The 21,423-nt window shown below is 43.2% G+C and overlaps 1 protein-coding gene across 1 annotated transcript in view; it reads right to left on the reverse strand.

Annotated features, from left to right (window-relative positions):
• LOC144828230 (connector enhancer of kinase suppressor of ras 2-like) overlaps window positions 1–21,423 on the reverse strand; it is a 2,060,726-nt gene that overhangs the window by 459,530 nt on the left and 1,579,773 nt on the right. The window contains exon 16 of the mRNA XM_078686315.1: window positions 3,618–3,666. Within this exon, the coding sequence (XP_078542441.1) occupies window positions 3,618–3,666 (49 nt within the window). The remainder of the gene's footprint in view (window positions 1–3,617; window positions 3,667–21,423) is intronic.

The raw sequence follows: 21,423 nt of genomic DNA on the forward strand, positions 1-21,423 counted from the left end.
ACAGATCCTGCTCTAGTGACAACTTCTGCTTATTCAGTTGCAGGTATCAAATCACCATACTATTTCTAGACATCCAGGGTACATACTAGTGTAACTAAAAAGAGAGCACGAGTGGTTGTAAGCAAGACTCACAGCAGAGATGCTAGTGGATTCCCATCAAATGTCTTGCGATGATCTATATTCTCATTTGGTCATCCAAACAAACATGGGGTGCTGCGTCCCTTGATCATTGGGACAATGTACACACCCAGTTGGTAGAGAAGTCTCGGTGAGTCAAACCCACATACACTGTGCTGACCATGAGATATATCACAAATTATGGGAAGAAGTGCAGTGTAAAGAATAATGGGTGGTGTGGTGAGATAAAATAGAGTGGTAAAACAGTGGTAACTACCTTTTATTAAAAAAAAAATGTGTTTCACCCTCTAGTTAAAACCAAGAACAGTGCAAATAGACTAGCAGTCCTAAACAAATATCGACTGCCACAAAAAAGGCCAACATGTTTCAGCCACTAGGAAAAAGAGGTTCCTCAGGCTTTCTTCAGGGCCTCTGTTCTCAAAAATTTGCTACCGCTAATGTGAATCTGCATACAATGAAAAAAGTGAAGACAGAAAAAGGATTTAAGTGGACATATTAGTCCATCAGCATGATCCGTGTCAATTACTGGAGTGGTCTCACATCCAGATTGCCCGGGGACTGTGCCTCACCTCTCCTGGACCCTGCTCAGGAAGATGGAGGCCCGCTCTGTCTGTGAGGCGCAGTCCCCGGGCAATCTGGATGTGAGACCACTCCAGTAATTGACACGGATCATGCTGATGGATTAATATGTCCACTTATATCCTTTTTCTGTCTTCACTTTTTTTATTGTATGCAGATTCACATTAGCGGTAGCAAATTTTGGAGAACAGAGGCCCTGAAGAAAGCCTGAGGAACCTCTTTTTCCTAGTGGCTGAAACATGTTGACCTTTTTTGTGGCAGTCGATATTTGTTTAGGACTGCTAGTCTATTTGCACTGTTCTTGGTTTTAACTAGAGGATGAAACAATATTTTTTTTTAATAAAACGTAGTTACCACTGTTTTACCACTCTATTTTATTTCACCACACCACCCATTATTCTTTGCACTGCACTTCTTCCCATACTTTGTGATATATCTCATGGTCAGCACAGTGTATGTGGGTTTGACTCACCAAGACTTCTCTACCAACTGGGTGTGTACATGGTCCCAATGATCAAGGGACGCAGCACCCCATGTTTGTTTGGATGACCAAATGAGAATATAGATCATCGCAAGACATTTGATGGGAATCCACTAGCATCTCTGCTGTGAGTCTCGCTTACAACCACTCGTGCTCTCTTTTTAGTTACACTAGTATGTACCCTGGATGTCTAGAAATAGTATGGTGATTTGATACCTGCAACTGAATAAGCAGCAGTTGTCACTAGAGCAGGATCTGTGTGACCTGGCCCCTGTTAAAGACCCCTGGTTCTCTTTCTGTTATATGACTTGTTGTTGGGGGATATGAACCATGGCAGGTCTAAAAACATCCCTCGGACCCCATTTTCCCTGTGGTGTTATGTTGCTCAGCACCATTGACTTCTTCCGGTGGAGGCAGGGATCCAGGGTGCCTTACTTCACAAATTGTCATAGGAACAGCAGGACTTTCCTATTTCTGAGATCAAAGATCAAGACCACTCATCACTCGCCCCCAGAAATGCTGCAATGTCCCAAAGGTGAGCCCTGTAGACCATATTCTTTTCATTGGACATGCTGATCATATCGTTTATGGAACACACCCAATAATTTGTGTGTATCTGAAGTACAAGAAGGATCATGGACAGAATGTCCAACTCTGGGAACTATGTTTATGGAGGAGGGACTGTGATTCAATAGTCACTCCTTTATGAGACACCAGTTGAATGAGAGAGACTGTGAAGCAAAAGGTCTTACTATCAAGGAAAACTTCAGTGTATTTATTTATTAACTCATCTGCAAAACCATGAAATAATCATATTGGGCATTAATACAAAGTATTTACTTGTTTAAAACTTTTAGAAAAACTCAAGATGCTATAGATATATAAAGTTAGGTAAGTGGAAAAGGTCAATTAGAATATGGGAAAGCCTTTTACAGCTCAATAAATGCTTGGCATTAAAGGAGGACCAAAATAGGATAAGTGTGGAAGTAAGCAGCAGTGCCTGGGTGTTTAGTAGAGCAGTATTACCCAACATGATGTCTTTTCCAGATTATGTGTAATAATTTGTAAAAGAACGAGTGCTGGCATCCAAAGCTCGGCTCAGAAGTCCTCGGTTGGTACTCTTAAATGTTGGCACTCCAAATACAATGGCTTCATAGCCTTAAATATACCTCATGCCTCTTTAACCCCTTCGCTGCGGCGGCTATTCCGCCGGAGCGCTAAGGGGGAGGCGGGCCGCGCGGCGCTTCCACACTCGTGACCGAACCGCTCCGTCACAGCCCTCGGGTAAGCTGTGCTTGTGACGGGACGGTTCCGTCACGGCCCCGCCCGCTCTTCAGAACGTCAGCGCAGGCACGGAATTTGCGCCGCGCAGGCGCGGCGAGCGGGCCGTGGCGGAACCGTTCCGTCACCTGCACAGCCCACCCGAGGCTCGTGACGGAACGGTTCCGTCACGAGCATGGGAGGGGTTAATCCACTGCCAGACACTCCCTACCCCTTTATCTTACTCTCACAGGTTCATGCTTTCCCCCTTTGTGGTGGTTTTCTGTCTTTCTCTTTCTTCTTTCCCTTGTGTGTGTGTGTTTGCCCCTCTTGCTCTCGGTAAATGTCTGATGAAGAAAAATACGTTCTGGTGCCCATAAATGAGTGCTGGTGTGCCTAACCTGCCACCACCGGCTCAAATTAAGCACTGGAACTAATCAACTTACCTCACAGAGATGGGTGCAGCTGAGGAGGGTCTAGCAGGGCTTGGAGGTGTGCCAGAGAGGGTATAGAGGCTTCCTACCTGACCCTGATTTGCTCTGTAGACAACTGCAAGACGCCAATCCTGCTAGCCAGACGGCTGCCTATTCTGCAGAGCCAAGTGTATTCATATGTCTCTTTCCATTGTCCTTCTCCTAGGTTTTCTGCGTATTTTTCCTATTTTAGGTTGTGATTTGGCATGAGAGGCTCGGGGTGAACCGAACAGTCGTCTTGAATTCACAACATCACTGTGGTGGATTTAGGTACCTTGACAGCAACAAATAATTTTTACATTAGCAATGACGAGTTAAGGACCATAGTAAAAAATATGAGCTTCATATCTAAAGATGAATATGTATCAACACAAATATTAGGAACACATGGTGGGAAGTTTTTTCAGAGCCTGTATTTCTGATAAAGCCATCAGACATGCTTTATTACTTTTTATGCTGGCTGTGACCTAACGTTTTTATTGTATGATATCTACTGCATGGCATGCAATTGAAATATTTATATAGGATGTTCTTATATATGAATGAATTGCATTGGTTGGATTTTGCAATAACATATTGACAACTGGATTAAAATCAACCAGCATTAAAAGACATATTTACTGTAAATTTCTGAATATGAAGTTTTACTTAAAGCAATGCAGATAAACAGTCAGAAAAACATGTACCTTCCTCATGGATGAGCTTCCTTGGCGGTCGGTGGCAGAACCTGCATACCTAGAAAAACATCCACACATTAGGAGCATGAACCAGGTCAACAAGAGAAATCAATTTAAAAGAATGACAGAATGTAATCAAAGATGAAAGGTTATTCGTAAATCATGAAAGGGATTACGACAATCTGTGCCTGCGAGATTTCAAAGACGTGCTTAGGGAGAGGCTAAAATATTTGACGTCTGCAGATCTACTGCTTCTGCTTGCGGTACTTTGTAGGGTCAATTAAAAAAAATTGCGTGGGCGTTATATCTTTTTGGTAAGATCAAAGACTCCTGTTATTTGATGCTTTTCTCGGTTCTTGCCTGTTTTTTTTGTTCAGAGGCAGCAGAATGCGTGTATGCTGGCATAAATATACAACATGGTCCATCTTTGTCAAAAGGATTAGTCCTTTCTATCAATGCGAAAATGTGACCGTTTTTGGCGTTACGCAATAGCATTGCTCGCCTCTCAGGGCTGGCGGGTCCAGTGTTTCACGAGGAGAACAAATCTTTAAAGTATTTTTCTGTGCCGTGCTGCACTGTTTCACGCTTGTTAACGCAGTTTTGTGAGCCCTCATAATCTCTTTGACATTTGATGCCTCCCTAATGTGCAATGTGGCGGCAACTTTTCCCTCCTTTTTATGCTGAAATAGCTCAAACACTGCCTGGCGCAGACAGACAGTAATGACAGGAGAGAGTCGACGCGCCGACATCTCACCTCCAGTACCTTCCTGTCTGGGGTTTCCTCAGAAGCGAATTATCGCAGCCCCAGGAGCCCTCAATAAAGTGTTGAGACGCACTTAAATGAATGTCTCGCTTACATCATTTCTGCGGAGCCTGTACACAGAGTGTGTTTGTGACATGCCTCTCAGCCCTTCCTTTCACGGAGGCAGCGCACCTACCGTCAGACACATGGGAAACGCTAATGAGCAGCGGTGTGAATGCAGGTGTCGTTGAGGGAGGGGTGAACGCGCCACAGCTGCAGCGTTCAACACGTGACACCCGGGCAAGACACATTATGTAGAGAAGCAAAAACTTTAACAAGGAGGCGGTCCTCAGTTATTGACTTGACTCTCTAAGGCAGTGGTTCTTAACCTTCTGATTTGTGTGGACCTCCACATAATGATTACTGTAAGCAGGGGACCCCCACTAAATCATTATTGGAATCCAGGGATCCCCTCGGAGTCATTACTGGAAGCAGAGAATCCTGGTCTAAGAATATTGGTGATTTGGACTGCAAAATAGTACCCAACAAATACCCAAATTATTAAAAGTTTAATTCACAGACAAATCTAAACATTTTTTTTAATGAGAAGGTTGGAGCTTTTCTAAATTCTGTTGAGGCCACTCATCATCCATATTATATTCTATTTGATGCACCACAAATCAATATATTCATACTAACTCAATTTTTAGCCTCCAATTTCACATTCTTGCACATTTACAGAACGTTTTAAAATTCTCAATTTTCAATTTTGTGACTTTTTTATACACACGTTATTAATCTGTTAATACTATATCTTTTCCTAAGCAGTCTTGGACACCCTGAGGCAAAACGGGGTTAACTATCAAAAAAATTTAGAGTTATCTATTTCGGTACCACAGTACCAGTATCAGTCCAGTGGTACCAAAATAAACTGATTGCCTGGCCAAAACTCTGGAGAAATTTTTGCAATCACCATTACAGGACTTCAGTACTTGGCACTTGAATCCTGAAACAGATTTAAAAAGGGTCTCTAAAGAGGTAGGGCGAGTAAACCCTGACACCCAGGCCCATGTAGAAGAGGGAGGGGTCCCAAGTAATGAAATTTAAAAAAAATTCGATTTTGTCACTTGTATCACCATTCTACCGAAGCACAAAGTCCCATGCAGTCCTACAGCACTCCTGGGGCACTGTGGTTGTACATCAGTATTCAAAATAATAACTTAAAAATGTTTGTGTTCACCGGGGGATAGCTTTACTAGACTCAGTGCCTATGCTCCAGCAAAGCCCTGCACCCAACCATCTGCAAGCATCAGACCTCCACTGCACATACTTTTCAGCCATGAGTAAGGCAAGAATGACACCCACCCTTCAACAAGAGGCAAAACCACAGTATGCACTACACAGTCTTTGGACAAACACAGTGGAGTTTATCTGCAAGGCCTGGTGTCACACCAGATCCTGCATTCACCATTAAAACTCATCTTTTCCCTTCACTTTAGTGCCTCTTCTTGTCATCAGCCTCCATGTTTCTGCCTTAGCACTGGGACGCCTCTTTGCTGAGGCAAGTGTGCTATACAAAACGTGCTAACATAACATAACATATATTAAGGTTTGGGCAGTAGGCGTTCCCTATATCTAGACTCTGTGCCAAACACTGTTACTCTAACCACCTGAATGAAACCAGTAAGCACTACATGTCCCATGGATTCACGGGGCTCTCAGAAGTTTTACAAATGGTGACGGCTATCCTGACTGCTTGGAGTATAAGCTCCTTGTTGTCGGGAACATGCTTGCATGTACGCATTCTCGCCCTGCACTCAGTAACTTATCAACCTTCATACATGCTTCCCTCACCCTGCACAAAGAGCACTCACACCATTCTCCCTGCACTCATACACAGCTGCCACACCTCTTAACTTATTATTAATTCCATAGGTGAAACAATGCATTTACCAATGCTTGTTATCTCTCTTCAGCTCCATGTGAATGGAAGTCATCTTGGTCAGTGTTACAGATTTTTGTGGGTAGATGTGTAAATCGAAGGGTGGGTACATAAGTAGACCTGCTGCAGGTCTGCGCACCTGGCTTGCCAGCAGCACCTCGAAGACGTGCTGTTCATCCACCGCCCCTGCACAACACCACCAGCCATGCTGTCTGTTTCAACTTCGGTCTGGATCGGAATGCAAAGGTAAATGTCAATGACGGTGTGAAAATTCTCGAGGCACCTTATTTAAGATAAAACATTTCAAGGAAAGTGGAATTTGGTTTGCTCTGTGCCGATGATCAGAGAGTCAATTTACAAAAAAAAATCTGGTGGACATTCCCTAAACAATGAGGGTTTCGTATTTGCTCATGCTGTTGGTTGTTACTCCTCCAAGATTTAATTTATTTGTACTTTGCTAAATGCATGCTCTGTGATGAAACACAATACCTGAGTTCATATAAAGAATTAGATGTGTTTTTGTCACAGAAACCTGGAATTTGACCGAGTCATCCCCTGTTTTGGAATCCCACTGCCCTTCAGGCTATATAATTATTTACTTATGGTGTCCTGTGAGAAAAGGTAGCGGCCTTGCAATTCTAAATTGTGAGGACATGAAAGTCAATATTCTTAATCACCATTGAGCAAAGCTACATGATTCTACTGTTAAGCTCTCAGGAAAATCATAAATTGTTGGTATTTTGTGCTATCACCCTTCGGGACCTACCCCCTACCCTGATTTTACAGATTCTTTAGCTGATTTTCTGGCCCCTTAATAATCCACACTCCACGTTTTTGACTCTAGTCAATTTTTATGTTTGGGCCGAGCTTCCTAACAATGTAGCAGTAACAGGCTTAATTAACTGCTTAACTGCTTTTAAACTCATTCAAATAATAAGGACCATTACACCTCTACATGGTCATAGGCTTGCCCTAATTTTTGCTCCATAGAATCTGGTTGATTATGGTCAGTTTCAGCCAGGGTTGTTGTAGAGGGGGCCTTCGGCAGGTTACATACAACAGCCACAAATCCATCTCGCCCTAGGGCTTAATTGTCAATAAATTAGATTGTTTAATTGGAGTAAAAGAGCTTTCATATACAGGAAGGTTCAATTGATGTAGGTTATGAGAACTCTTGGGTCTGGATAACTATGACCCTAAGGGGCATATTAACAAGGGCTTTATCTCTGCTTTTTTGGCTTTAAAAGCTAAAGAAGCAGATACAAATATCGCCCTATCAACGCTAACACGCAAAATTGCATGTTGGCACCCTTTTTCACTATGCTTCCCTTTGCATCTCTAATGAGATGCAGAGTGGGCGTTCCAGAGCAAAATAATAGGAGAAATGTCGCTAAGCGACATTCCCCCTATTATCAAGCTTCACGCTAACCCTGTTAGAGACAAAAAAAGCAGTGCTAACCACGATTAACGCTGCTTTTTTACGTCTGCTAATTCTCAGACTTAGCCATGGAATTCAATGGGAGGTGAATTACATGGCAAAGTCCACCATGGGCTATCAACAAGGATATCCCTATCCATTTAGTTGTATTGCTGCATTACCAGCGATAACCTCCCAAAATGCCGCTATGGCTGGATTTTTTATCGCCTAGGCAGTTAGCGTTGTTAATAACGCGATAACCAGGCGATATTATCAAGCGATTGCGGGCGTTAAAAAAAATTAACGCTAATCGCCCTTAGCGTTAATATTCCCTGTTCCTTGTTAATGTGCCCCTAGATTCTCTCATTTCACTGTTTTCCATTCCTCAATCAGCCGCTTGGTTTGATGCCACAAGGCCAGGGTCGTAGCTTAGTCAGTAAGATTGAGGAGGGTGAGAGCTTCAGATTTCCCAACAATCACGCAGGCATATCTTGTTAAAATATATTATGAGAAGTAAGACTCCAGGGGGGCTTACGAGGCAATGGAAAGAAAGACAAGTGCCGATTGATAGGGGTACTTACATGACAATAGTTTTCAAACTAAGCATAAGGCAGAGAGCGAGTGTGTGTGTTAGTTTTTGTCAGTGTGGGCATGTGAAATTCCAGGGTGAAATCCGATAGACACCTCACCGTGCCCGACTGAAAGGACTTGTGCCCAACTATTTGCTGCAGAATATATTTTTTAGGGGGTGTATAACACCACAAGCACCCCCCTGAAGGTGCACAGTGCATGAGGCCAAAAATAGCTGTAAAATATTAGAGGGAAATTGTGGGCTGCTAATGTCCCAGAAGTCAGAGCAGAATGAAAGGTGATTTTAAATAAGCACAAGAAACTAGTGCAATCTACTAAAGTCAAACACTATGCAGATAAAATCCTCTATACTTGCACTGCCACAAGGTAGGAGTTCTTATTGTTCGATCGATGTCTGCTCCAGCTTGTGCTGGTCAGGCAGTGGAGCACACACAATTATGTGACAGTATATCTATTTTAGTGAGAAAAAACAAAGGATAGGTGACAATTTGACGCCTCCTATGAGTCTTTCAGACAGTTTGAAGCTGTTGTTATCGACTCAGAAGAAAATTATTTCTGTCTTTCAGAATTTTGATCTGTTTACAATAGAAATGCTTTTGGATACGTTGAAGTCCATCGCGTCCAGTTCCCAGTGGTGACCGGTACCCTGAACAATTCGTGAGGCAAACAAGTCTGTTATTTGACCCACTGACCAGCAATGCCTTTAAGGTCAAAGCCAAAGCTGTCAGTCATGGCTCGTTATAAACAGTGTTTATAATGAACCATGACTGAGAGCTCTTGCGTTGAGGTTGAAGGCAGTGCAGGTTTCTTACAGTGCTTGCCAGTTGGTCCTAAATATAAAAAGAAAAATGAGTTTACCCATTACATTCACTGGCTAGACTCCTCCGGTTCTCATGCTTCCAGTCCATTGGCGCTGGTCTGGTGCAATTCTCACCAGTCAAGATGCTGCTCTCATGCTGCTGATAATATTAAGCAGCACAACAGCAGCCCCAGGATTTGTTGGAGCAGTCTGCCTTGACGCTCCCTCAGGCACTGGGGGCCTGTTTCTGCTCTCCACCCAGCTGTTTAAGACAGCTTGGAGGGGAGTTTTAAAGTGTGCATGTCTGACAGGCCGTCACAACAGAGCCAGCCAAAGTAACATGCGCACTCCAAACTGGAGTTAATCAGCACTCCCCTGCAGCCAGTTAGCAGCAGTGGCCCCACCCCCAAACACGGCTCTGGTTTGGTGCAGTTATAAATTAAATGGCAATACATTCATTTTATTACCTTTTTATTTTTCACTTTTGCTGCGCTTGATATGGGGGAACTCCTCCGTCCTAATGAAGGGGCCGCTGCTACCGGTTCCCCCCTTGATCCGTTACCTGCTGCAGTTTGGCAAATTGATGTCCCTTGTCTTCTGCACCCCTTACTAGATATCTGTAATACATTGATTGAACAGGAGCAGTCCCTGAAGCCTGAAAGTAGGTGATGGTCATACGGTACCCTTAGTGCTAAGTGATCCTTCCACATAATTTGATATGTGCCTTATATCAAGATTGTCTAAAGTTGGTATTCAGCTGTCAAATTTGGTTAGATTCTTATCTTCATGCTCAACGTCAAGCAGTATATCTTCCCCCTTTCAGGTCTCAATTTAGGGCTTTACGGCGGGATCCAGAGAGTCCCTCCTAGCTTATCACTGAGCCTGACTCTTTGTTTTTTTTTATTTGTTTTTTAATTATTTTTATTAAATAGTTTAGCGTTTTTCCATATATTCCTATAGAAATTACAGCATTCATCAGTTTAACCAGTGGTTATACATATATTACACGTATACAATATTCTTCTGGTGCATATGAACATAAATAACCAAACTAAGATACACAAAAAAGAGAAGAGGAAAAGAGGAAAAAGAAAAAAAACGGGATGAGGGAAGGGGAAAAATTATAAAATTACCCATCCGCCTAATTTATCCTGGGTTTAATCTGCTGTTTTTCCAGTTTGTAATGGGCTGCCATATCCTTTTGCCAAGCAGCTTGGCTCTCCTTCCCTTCCTATCATAGATTGCCTTTTCCAGATTATAAATAGACAGAAGTTTTGAGATCCACACTTGAAACGGGGGGGTAGCATTGTCCAACCAGGCACTTGCTATGCATATACGGTACACTGCCATTGAAACAAACACAAATTCTAATGGAGAATTGTCTGGCATATCCCCCACTCCTAGTATAATTAGTTCGTCTGTAAGTTTTATCTTAACCTTAAGTGATTTCTCGAAAAACTCTTCAATAGCCTTTTTCAGGGTATACCGTTGGGGGCATTGTGAGAACATATGTACAATATCTGCTTGGTTTGAGTTGCAACGGGGGCATGTTATTCCAGTTATTCTCCCCCACTGGGCGATTCTAGCTGGAGTATGGTATAGTGAGAACACAGTCTTAAAATGTTGTGATTGCAGATTGGCCGAGCATAGTACTGTTCTGCCCAGATCCAGTGAAAGCTGAAAACTTTCTATCTCTGACCCCAATTTCCCAGTCCATTTTTGTGCAAATTTCCCCCTTTCATCAGTTTTAATATCTATCAATTCTGCGTATAGCTTCCGTATTGTACATTTGTCTGTTAATTCAATATAATCCATAATTCTGCATTGACCCAGCCCCGCCGTACCACCCTGCTTCTGCATTAAGAAGCTTCTGATTTGAAGGTATTTATAAAAACTATGGTGTTCTAATCCGAATTTTGCTTGGAGCATCCCAAACTGTAACATATTCCCCTGTCCATCGAGTAGATTTCCTATTTTTACTATGCCCTTGTTATGCCAGTCCCTCATGGTAGCATCCCCGAAAATGTCTTTTGGTAGTGAGCCGTTTGTGTATAGTCGCGTATAATTATTGTATCTTCCCAGACCAAATTTTTTTGAGACCCCCTTCCAAACCCTGTAGGCCGCTTTTAGAGTTTTGAACCGTGTGTGCTTAAAATAGCTAAAGTCGATTGTATTTAGGAACCCATTTACTGCCCCTTCTCCCATTAGTGTAGTATAGACATTAGCATATCCTGGATCACCTCCCGGTGTATAGGCTGCGCCTCCGCCACCTAGCAGCCCCTGACAGTACTGTAGTGCAGCAGCCCAGTAATAGAGCCTAAAGTCTGGTGCCCCCCACCCACCTTTTTCCCTAGATACTGATAGATGTCTGTAGGCTCTCCTTGTTTTTCCTTTGGCCCAGATAAATTTGTTCAGAATTGTTTCTAGTTTGTTAAACCACATGCTATCAAAAAACAATGGGATTGATCTGAACAGGTACAGCAGTTTAGGGAACGTTATCATCTTAATTACGTTGATCCGTCCCATCAAGGTCAGATGGAGATTATTCAATCTTTCCGTATTAGCTTTTATTTTTGTCAATAACGGAGTCATATTGATTCCTACTAACTTTTCTAGGTCGGCTGTAATCTTGACACCTAAGTACATAGCTTCCGGGACTACTCTTATATCCTGATGGCTAACCCATTTATTTTGTATGATTTGTGTCTTTCCCTTATTCAGCGAATAGCCTGAGACTATCCCAAATGCAGCCGCCTCCTGTTCTATTTCTATAATAGCTAACTTAGGTTCAGGGGTAACCACCGCCACATCGTCCGCGTATGCAAGTGTTTTGTGTTCCACCCCATTTAGTTTCATCGGGGATATATTGATATTTCCTTCTAGTTTGCGCAGGAGGGGATCAATATACAGCGCGAATAATAGCGGCGAGGACGGGCAGCCCTGTCGTGTGCCTCGTCTTATGCGTATTGCGTCGGTATACCCTCTATTTATTCTCACCTTAGCCCTTGGTTCAAGATATAGTGCTTGAATAGCCTTAATGTAGCCTGCTCCTATGCCAAACCATCCCAGAACCCTCCACAGATAGCTCCAAGAGACCCTGTCGAAGGCCTTCTCTGCATCCAGAAATATAGCCGCGACAGGGTCCCCAGTGGCCTCCGCTGCATCCAGTATAGTAACCATCTGCCTTGTGTGTTGAGTGGTCCCCCTCCCGGGGATAAATCCGTGTTGTGTTGTACCCACTAAGCCCTCAATTACCTTACTTAGCCTGTATGAGAGTGCCTTGGAATAAATTTTTGCGTCAGCATTCATTAGAGTTATTGGTCTATATGACCCAGGATCTAGATGTGATTTGCCTTTTTTCAGAATTACAATAATGTTCGCCCCGGCCCAAGACTGTGGAATACTTTCCCCCTTCTGTGCATGCCTTAATGTTTCCAACATATCGCTCCCCAGGGTATACCAAAAAATCCTATAAAATTCTGCCGGGATTTGGTCTGGCCCTGCTGCCTTTCCCGAGGGGAGATTGAATACTGCATTCTGCGCTTCCTCCAATGTCAATGGTAACTCCAATGCCTCCTTATCCACCTCAGCCAGTTCCCTGTGTACGATTCCTGCTAAGTAATTTTCTATCTCCGCATCAACATTCCCAAGATCCTGATCATATAGATCGGTATAAAATTCCCTGAATACTTCTCTTACTTCCTCTACCTTAGTCACGGTTTTCCCCCCTTTATCCTTAATTTCCTTTATCTCGCCTGCTGCTATATTTTGTCTGGTACGCACTGCTAGCATGTGTCCAACCCTTTCATTAAACTCGTAGCATTTTTCTTTTTTCATTAAGTAATTGCTCGCCGCTTTGTTTGCCAGACTCTCGCTAGCCTCTGCTTTTTTTAATTCTATTTCCAACAAAATCTCGTCTAAGGGTTCTTGGGTAATGGCCGCTTGTATAAGCCGTTGTTCTAACTCCATTAAATCATGCAATCTGCCAGTTAGCTCAAGTTTTTCCTTTTTACATCTGTTGAAAGTATATGCCATTGTTTCCCCTCTTATCCCAGCTTTACATGTGTCCCAGACCACCCCCGCGGCAGCTGTGCCTCTATTTACTTCCCAAAATTCTTTAATCCATATCTTCATCCTTTTTACATATTCTTCCTCCCTGAGTAGCCCTCTTTCAAACGTCCAATTGTACTCCTTACATATTGTACTGATACTTTGAGGGATAGATAATATCAGAGGGTTGTGGTCTGAGAAGACCCGAGGAAGCCTTTCGATTTTTGTACCCGGTAATAGGGAGCTAGATACCAGGAAGTAATCCAATCTGGCCACTACCCTGTGAGGGGCGGAATAAAAGGTGCTACCTGTGCCAGCGGGATTATTGACTGACCAGACATCCACCAGTGCATTGTGGCACATTAGATTACCAATAGCCCGTCGTGTCCTCTTTTTCCGATCACCCTGCATCCCCCTGCCCGACATACCCAACCCTGATAGCCCATTGACATTGAAATCCCCACAAAATATCACCGGTTCCACCCACAGTGCCAGCTCAATGTCCAGAAAGTCAAATAACTCAGGGTCATCCTCATTGGAGCCATATACTGAAACAAATGTGTATCGGCCCCCAGCTGTCTCCCCTTCTACTATAACCCATCTCCCCTCCTCATCCTCCTTTTTCCTCCCTACCTGTACAATCCCTGTCTTAGTAAGAATCGCCACTCCTTTTGTTTTAAAATCTTGTTGCGTGCATGCTAATACCTCATACCCAAGTTGATCCATAAGGTATTTATCCTTAGCCCTCACATGTGTCTCCTGGAGGCATATAACATCCAGCTTCAGCAGTCTAAGCATAGCCGCTACCTTCTGTCTTTTCCCACCATCATTTAGCCCACAAATATTAATAGTTGCAAGTCTTAGCGCCATCCTGTCTTGCTCCTTGAACTGCCAGAGACCCTCCTCTTAAGGTATGCTACCACTTTTCCATTTCTTTGTATCTTCCTATTCCGTGCTGTGTTTATCCTAGCTATTTCACCGCCCCTCCACCCCCCCCTCCGCCCCCCGGTCACCCCCCCTCCCCTTGCCTACCCCCCCATTCTACAGGCAAATAGGTCAAGCGTGACCTATGTGTGGCTACTTACTGCTGTGGTGCCGCCTCCTTCTTCTGCCCAAACTACCCAAAGTGCAGACATATTCAATACTTCTTGGGTATTGCACTATGCCTCTTATGCTGGTTCAGTATCCCTGCTCTTCCTAGCCCTTTCACATTCCTTTATTTCTGCCAGATATTCCCCTGCCTTTATTTCCGAAAAAAACATTCTGACACGGCCCCCTGTAATGACTTTTAGCTTCGCTGGAAACATCAGATATGCCTCAGAGCCCTGGCGTTGGAATGGAGTAATTAGTTGCCTAAGCTTCCACCTCCTTTCAACGGTCGCGTGGCAGAAATCAGGCCTGGCAAAGAATGTGCTCCCTTCGAATGACTTTTTTTATCTGGTCTGGCGGTATCCATAACTTCTTGCCTAGCCAGGAAATTTCCAAAAAAGACTAACATTGCCCTTGGTAGAGCTTCCTGATTAGTGCCTCTTGTTTTTTTCTGCATCAGAGGAAATCTATGTGCCCTCTGGACCTCTAATTCCCATTGCCACTGTGCCTCTGGGTATACACCTTTCAGTAGATTAACCACAAACCCTCTAGGATCTTTCCCTTCCACTCCCTCTGCAAGGCCAAGAAGTCGCAGGTTATTGCGCCGCTGGCGGTTCTCAAAATCCTCTAGTTTCCATTGTAAGTCCTCGACCACCTTCCCTTGCTCCGTTCTGTAAGACTGCCAGTCTGTAACTTCATCCTCCAATCTGCCTGTTCTTTCCTCCACCTGGACCACTCTCTCTTCCACCTCTTCATGTTTTTTATTCATTTTCCTGATGCTTGCTTGTATTTTTTTAGTGTCCCGCCTTGCTCTCCTGCTTTCCATCCTCGCCTCCGCGTGCATTTGTTTTAACATATTAAACATACCGTCTAAGGTAGCTCGAGGCGGTGATTCGGTAATGTCTTGACTGGTACTCGCTGCAAAGTTAACAACTCCACCTTCCTCGTGGTACATCTTAGTAGTATTACCATAGTCCCAGAGCAATTTCCTGTTTGTACTTGAAGCAGATCTATCTATGTCTCTATCGCGTTATCATAGTTCTTCTTTTTTTTCTTTGTGTCTCTTTGTTTCCGGAGTTACCAGTATGTGATTTTCCTGACTCCGTCTCGAATGAGGAATCTGATATTCCGTCCTCATCCTCAGTGCCCAGTAGGGAAGAGTCCGTAGCAGATCCTTCGGTCACAGAATAGAATTTCTCTCCTTCAGGGGAGCGCACTCTCCTTCCTCTATCTGTTTTAGACCCCTTCAAGGCACATCCCTCCAGGCTCCTCATGCTTCCCCAGGTGGTAGGTTCCATTAATGAGTTCTGGCCCCCCGGGGTTGGAGCGAGGTTCACCTGCATTAATGCCTCCAACATCTGGGCATTATTAAAATTTACTGCATCTCCAAACTCTGCCCCTGGCTGTCCTAGCGTCTCCCCACTCACCTGATCTTCTCCGGGCTCTGTGTCAATGCGTGTGTCAGCATCGATTTCCTCAGCGTTCAGAGCGCTGCCTGCGCGCCCGGCGTCTCTGTCTCCCAGCACGGTCTCCGCATGAGGCGTGCACGTTAGGTGTCCCTGCTGCCTAGCAACCGCCGCCGCAGCAGCCGCAACCTCGGTGCTTGTTCCTGCATCTGCCTCGACTGGAGCCTCGGAGATCGTGATCACAGGCTGGAGTTTCCCCGCAAAAGCCTCTGAGACGGTGGGTTGCCTCAGGTCCTTAGTTAGTGTGACAGTCTGTTGTCTTACAACTCCGCTAGTAGCTTGAGTGGCTTGAGTGCATTTCTGCAGTTGCTGCCCCTTAGATCCAGGGGTACCGGCTTGCACTGTTGTTTTGTCCACGGCTTTTTCCTTGGCAGCTTTCACTGCCTTCTCTTTCCTTGTTTGTGATTGTGAGCCAGTGCTGACCGGGGGTAGTCGCTTGCTCGCGCCCGTCAGTTTTGGCACTGCTCCCGTGCGCTGTGTCATCACGGCGACTATGCTGATGCCTCGATTGTACGCCTCCCTCAAATGCCTCCTCAGTGAGACAAGGAACACAGCCAGGGACTTCTGTAGCGTAGCGCCGTCAGCAGCGTGAACTTGGGTTAGGATTGCAAAAACCGGCATATCCCTTTTTCCCGCACGATTCCAGCTACATGTCCTATGGGTCAGGAGAAAGAGAATGTGCGGCTATTCTCTACAGCAGCATGGCGGCCATCTTGCCCCCTGCACTTACCACTTCTAACCAGTTGAGCCTGACTCTTTGTAATGTGTATGTGAGTCCTGCGACCCAGAGTTCATTCATGGGCTTCACTTTATGAATTACACTGATGATACACACATTTTGCTTTCCTTCAAGAATACTGACCATGATCCATTTAGGATATTCCAGGAAATGCTTGCAGACCATTGCTGGGTATTTGTCTGATAACTCATTGAAGTTCATTTATGACAAAACTGAGGTCCTGCTGGTTTCTAGCCCTCTGCTTCCATGGTCTGTCCCACAGAATCTTTGGCCTTCATCCCTCCTCTCGTGCAGCACAGGCACATAATGTGGCAGTAATGAACTTGGGCTTTCATTTTCATGCCAAACTATCGTTGGGAAACCAAATAAATATTCTTTTGGCTACTTGTTTTTCTTTTATGAAATTACCACTTAAAACCCTGCCATCTCTCCTATTACTCTCATCTCCATTATTGGTTCAGGTGACAACTACTAGTTGTCAAGACTATTCTAACGCCTTATTTCTTGGATCTCCTGCAGGTTTATTTAATATCTGCAGTGAATGCCGAATGCTTATTAGACAGTAGTTTTATAAAAGCTTGGACTATTATCTGCTTGAGTGGCAATGGATGCTTTACATTGGTTAGCCATCTCTAAGCGAGTATTGTTCACATTATTGTGTATTGTCCATTGAGCCTTCTATGGAGGTGGACACGTTTTCCTTCAGAAGTTTTGTAATTTCTCTGCCCCTGCCGATTGATATCCTGAAAATGCTTAGTTATTTAGGATTCCCAGAATTCACTGCTTTTTGATTGGGGGGGGGGGGGTGTTTTTTGTGCAAGCAACCAAGCTCTATAATTCATTGTGTCTCCTCATATGTGAGCAGGAACAGCTGATACCTTTTAAAATATGTTTAAAACATGGTTATCCACTAACTAGTTATTGCAATTTGCTTCCTATTTACTATAAAACCAGAGAACTGTTTTACAGAGCAGACGCACTGTAGAAATTGTATTTACATGACATTACATTTTCCAGTTCTTTTTTTTTTTTTTTTTAAATCTTTTTATTCACAGAATTTTTATAATTTTTCCCACCCTCTGGAGCACAGAGGGGGGCAAGGAGCAAATAATAGAGAAAAACAGTTTTTCCTAATCATATCAATTTTACATCATACATTTCGTTTAAAGTAAGCCTAAAAAGGGAGAAAATAAAGAAACTTCATCTTAATACCAAAATAATAGATCAATCCTTATTTGGATGAGATCACTCTCCTTATACATAGATATTGATATCGATTGTATTTTCTATATGTATTATACATTATTATACCTTATTATACCTCATTTACAAATTATATACACATTTTTACAAATTCTTACAAATTATATACATATACTTTTCCTATACAAATCAGCCTTCGTCCTTCCATTTCGTTATTGTTTCCCATATTTCCGAACCTAATTTCCTCAATCTTTTCCCTCTTCTGGAGTAGATCGCTTTTTCTAAATTATATATACTCAACAACCTAGCTAACCATTGTTGAAATGATGGCGCCACTTGATCTAACCATGCGGTGGCAACACACAGTCTGTACACTGCCATGGCCACGAAAATAAAATAATTCCCTGTCTCAACATCATTGTTTCCATCTACCCCTAACAGAATAATCGCAGGTGATAGATTAGCAGGTAGTTTTAGTGCCCTTTGTAGAAACATTTCTATCTCTTTAAGTACTGTAACTAAACTCGGACACGTTGCAAACATGTGAATAGCATCCGCGTCTGCACTCGTGCACCTGGGGCAGTTTATACCAGTTGTCGCTCCCCATTGTGCCAGTTTAGCCGGGGTATAATATAACCAATACATAGTCTTGTAATGCTGTGCTTGTAATGAGGCAGAGCATAGAATATTCATCCCTAATTCTAATGATATATTAAAACATTCTTGTTCTATGCCCAGCTTCATTGACCAGATTTCCCCCCATTTAGCCATGTCATCCGGTCTTTGTTCATTTAGTTCAAAATAAAATCTTTTAATTGTGCAATCTACTCCAGTTTCTATTATCTCTAATATATTATTTTTTTCCAATCCTCTTATTCCCCCTCTTTTGTTTTGTAAGAAACTCCTTACTTGTAGATGTTTGAAGAAATGATTTGTCGGCAAACTGTATTTTTTCTGTATTATTGCAAATTGTTTCACCCCTTGTGTCCCCATTACATCCCCCAGTTTTATTATCCCTTTCCGATACCATTCCGTAAAAACTGCATCAGAGAATATATCTCCCGGAAGTAACATATTCTCATATAACCTCATATACCTATTAAATTTCCCCAAACCAAACTTTTTCATAAAAGCCTTCCATATATTATGTGCACCCAGTATAGTCTTAAAACGTGTTCTTTTGAAATATGCCGTGTCAAAATTTTTCAAAAAAATATTTTTAGTTTCTTCACCCAGCAATATGCCATATATCGCTAATGACCCTAAATGATCTTCTTCTTCTGCTTCGGCTCCACCTATTAGTCCTACCATATACTGCAAGGCAGCGGCCCAATAATACAACTTAAAATCTGGTAACGCCCATCCCCCTCTTTCCCGTGGGAGTGCCAAGAATCTCGCCGCTCTCCTAGTTTTGCCTTTGGACCAAATAAATTTATTAATCATGTTTTCAATCCTTTTAAACCACACGTTATCAAACCATAAGGGAATTGTTCGGAAGAGATACAGGAATTTCGGCAGGATTAACATTTTTATAATGTTCACTCTTCCAACCAAAGTAAAATGGAGATTGTTCAGTCTGTCTAGCTCCCCCCCAACTTTCCGTACAATAGGATCGATGTTTAAGTCTACTATCTTATCTAATTCTGAAGTTATAGTTATTCCCAAATAGGTTCCCGTCCGCACCACCCGTGGATCCTGGCATGAGGCCTTACTATTTTTTATGATTTGTGTTTTTCCGGTATTCAAAGAATACCCGGAGACCTTCCCAAATTCCTTTGCCTCCTGTTCCACATGTCTTATAGCCTCTGTGGGTGATGATGTTATAACCGCCACGTCATCGGCATAGGCCAGGACCTTACACTCCCCCCTAAGTGTGACAATTGGGGAGATGTTCCTATTTGACTCCAGTCTCCTGATTAGTGGGTCTAAATATATCGCAAATAGTAACGGGGAGCATGGGCAGCCCTGCCTTGTGCCCCTGTTAATTTTTACTTTATCCGTTAACCCCCCATTAATTCTGATTGCCGCCACAGGATCTCTATACAATGTCTTTAACGCTGTTAAAAAGCCACTACCAAATCCCAATTTTTCCAGAACACTCCACATATACACCCATGACACACGGTCAAAAGCCTTTTCAGCATCAAGTAATAATACCGCGAACGGGTCCCCGTCAGCCTCTGTTTTATCCATAAGGGTGATTAACTTCCTAACATGGTGTGTAGTCCCCCGTCCCGGTATAAAACCGTGTTGGGTATTGGTAACTAGAGGTGTTATTACACTGGCGAATCTTGTTGCCAGCGCCTTCGAGTAAATCTTTGTGTCCGTGTTCATAAGAGTGATTGGTCTGTATGACCCCGGGTTAGTTGGCGTTTTCCCTTTCTTAAGAATAACCACAATTTCGGCCTCAGACCAAGTGCTTGGTATTGATCTTCCCTTCTGTGCCTGTTTCATAGTATAAAGCATATCTCCACCTAACTCCTCCCAGAACACCTTATAAAACTCTAGCGGGATTTTGTCTGGACCAGACGCCTTACCTGATGATAAACTCTTCATAGCTGTTTTTACCTCCTCTAAGTCTAACAAGTTGTCTATCCTCTTCTTCTCTGTTTCCTCCAGCTGCCTCCCCTCATAATAATTCAAATACTCCATTATGTCTTCAGGGTCTTTTATATCGCTTTCAGAATATAAATTCGTGTAAAAGTTCCTGAAGACTTCCCTTATTTGTTTTACGTTGGTTAAAATCACCCCTGTACTGTCTTTGATTGCTTTTATCTCCCCAAAGGATATCTTCTGTCTAGTTCTAGCTGCTAACAATTTGCCCACTCTTTCATTCATCTCGTAACAATTCTCTCTATTCACTGTATATTGTTTGGCTGCCCTTTCTGCTATCTGTTCTTCCTCCTCCATTCGCAGTTTCACAAGTTTAAGATATGCGGAGTCCGTTGGAGCTCCACTTCCAGCTTGATCTGTCCTACTATTCAGTTCATCCTCTGCCCGCAGTAGTTCCCTCCTAACCCCCTCACTTCTTTCTTTCTCCTGCTTCCTTTTCCTAACCCCATAGCTGATGGTCTCACCCCTCACTCCGGCCTTAAAACAATCCCACACTATCCCTACGGGTGCTGTATGCCTATTTATGTTCAAAAATTCAGATATCCATCTCCTCATGTGTTGAATATATGCGTCCTCCACTAGAAAAGCCTTTTCAAAAGACCACTCCGAAGCCTTCCTTACCTCTGTCATGCCTTTTAAACTGACTATAAGAGGATTGTGGTCCGATAATAATCTTGGTGTTCTTTCAATATCTATCCCATCAATGCCTTGGCTGCTAACTAAAAAATAATCTAATCTGACACTTATCCTATGCGGTGCTGAGTAATATGTAAAACCATCCTGACCAGGGTTAAGGGTATCCCAAACGTCCAGCAAGCCATTGTTTCTAGCTAAATTAACGATTGCTTTAAACACTCTTTTCTTCCTTCCCTTATATTTAACTGGGGGCCCCAGCCCCAACCCCAATCCCCCTGCTCCATTAATATTAAAATCTCCTCCTATCAATATAAATGGAGCCCAGGTTGCCAACTCAATATCGATTTCTTCAAAAATCTCCGGATCATCACCTGTAGACCCATAAATAGACCCAAGAGTGACCCATGTTTCTCCAATTAGACATTCTATCAGGGCCCATCTGCCCCATACATCCTCGCATTTTTTCCTGGTGGTGACACCTCTTTGCCTTGCCATAACCGCAACCCCCCTATTCCTACTTCCCTGCCT

This window comes from Lissotriton helveticus, chromosome 4_1 (assembly GCF_964261635.1).
Source record: "Lissotriton helveticus chromosome 4_1, aLisHel1.1, whole genome shotgun sequence".
Classification (NCBI taxonomy): domain Eukaryota; kingdom Metazoa; phylum Chordata; class Amphibia; order Caudata; family Salamandridae; genus Lissotriton; species Lissotriton helveticus.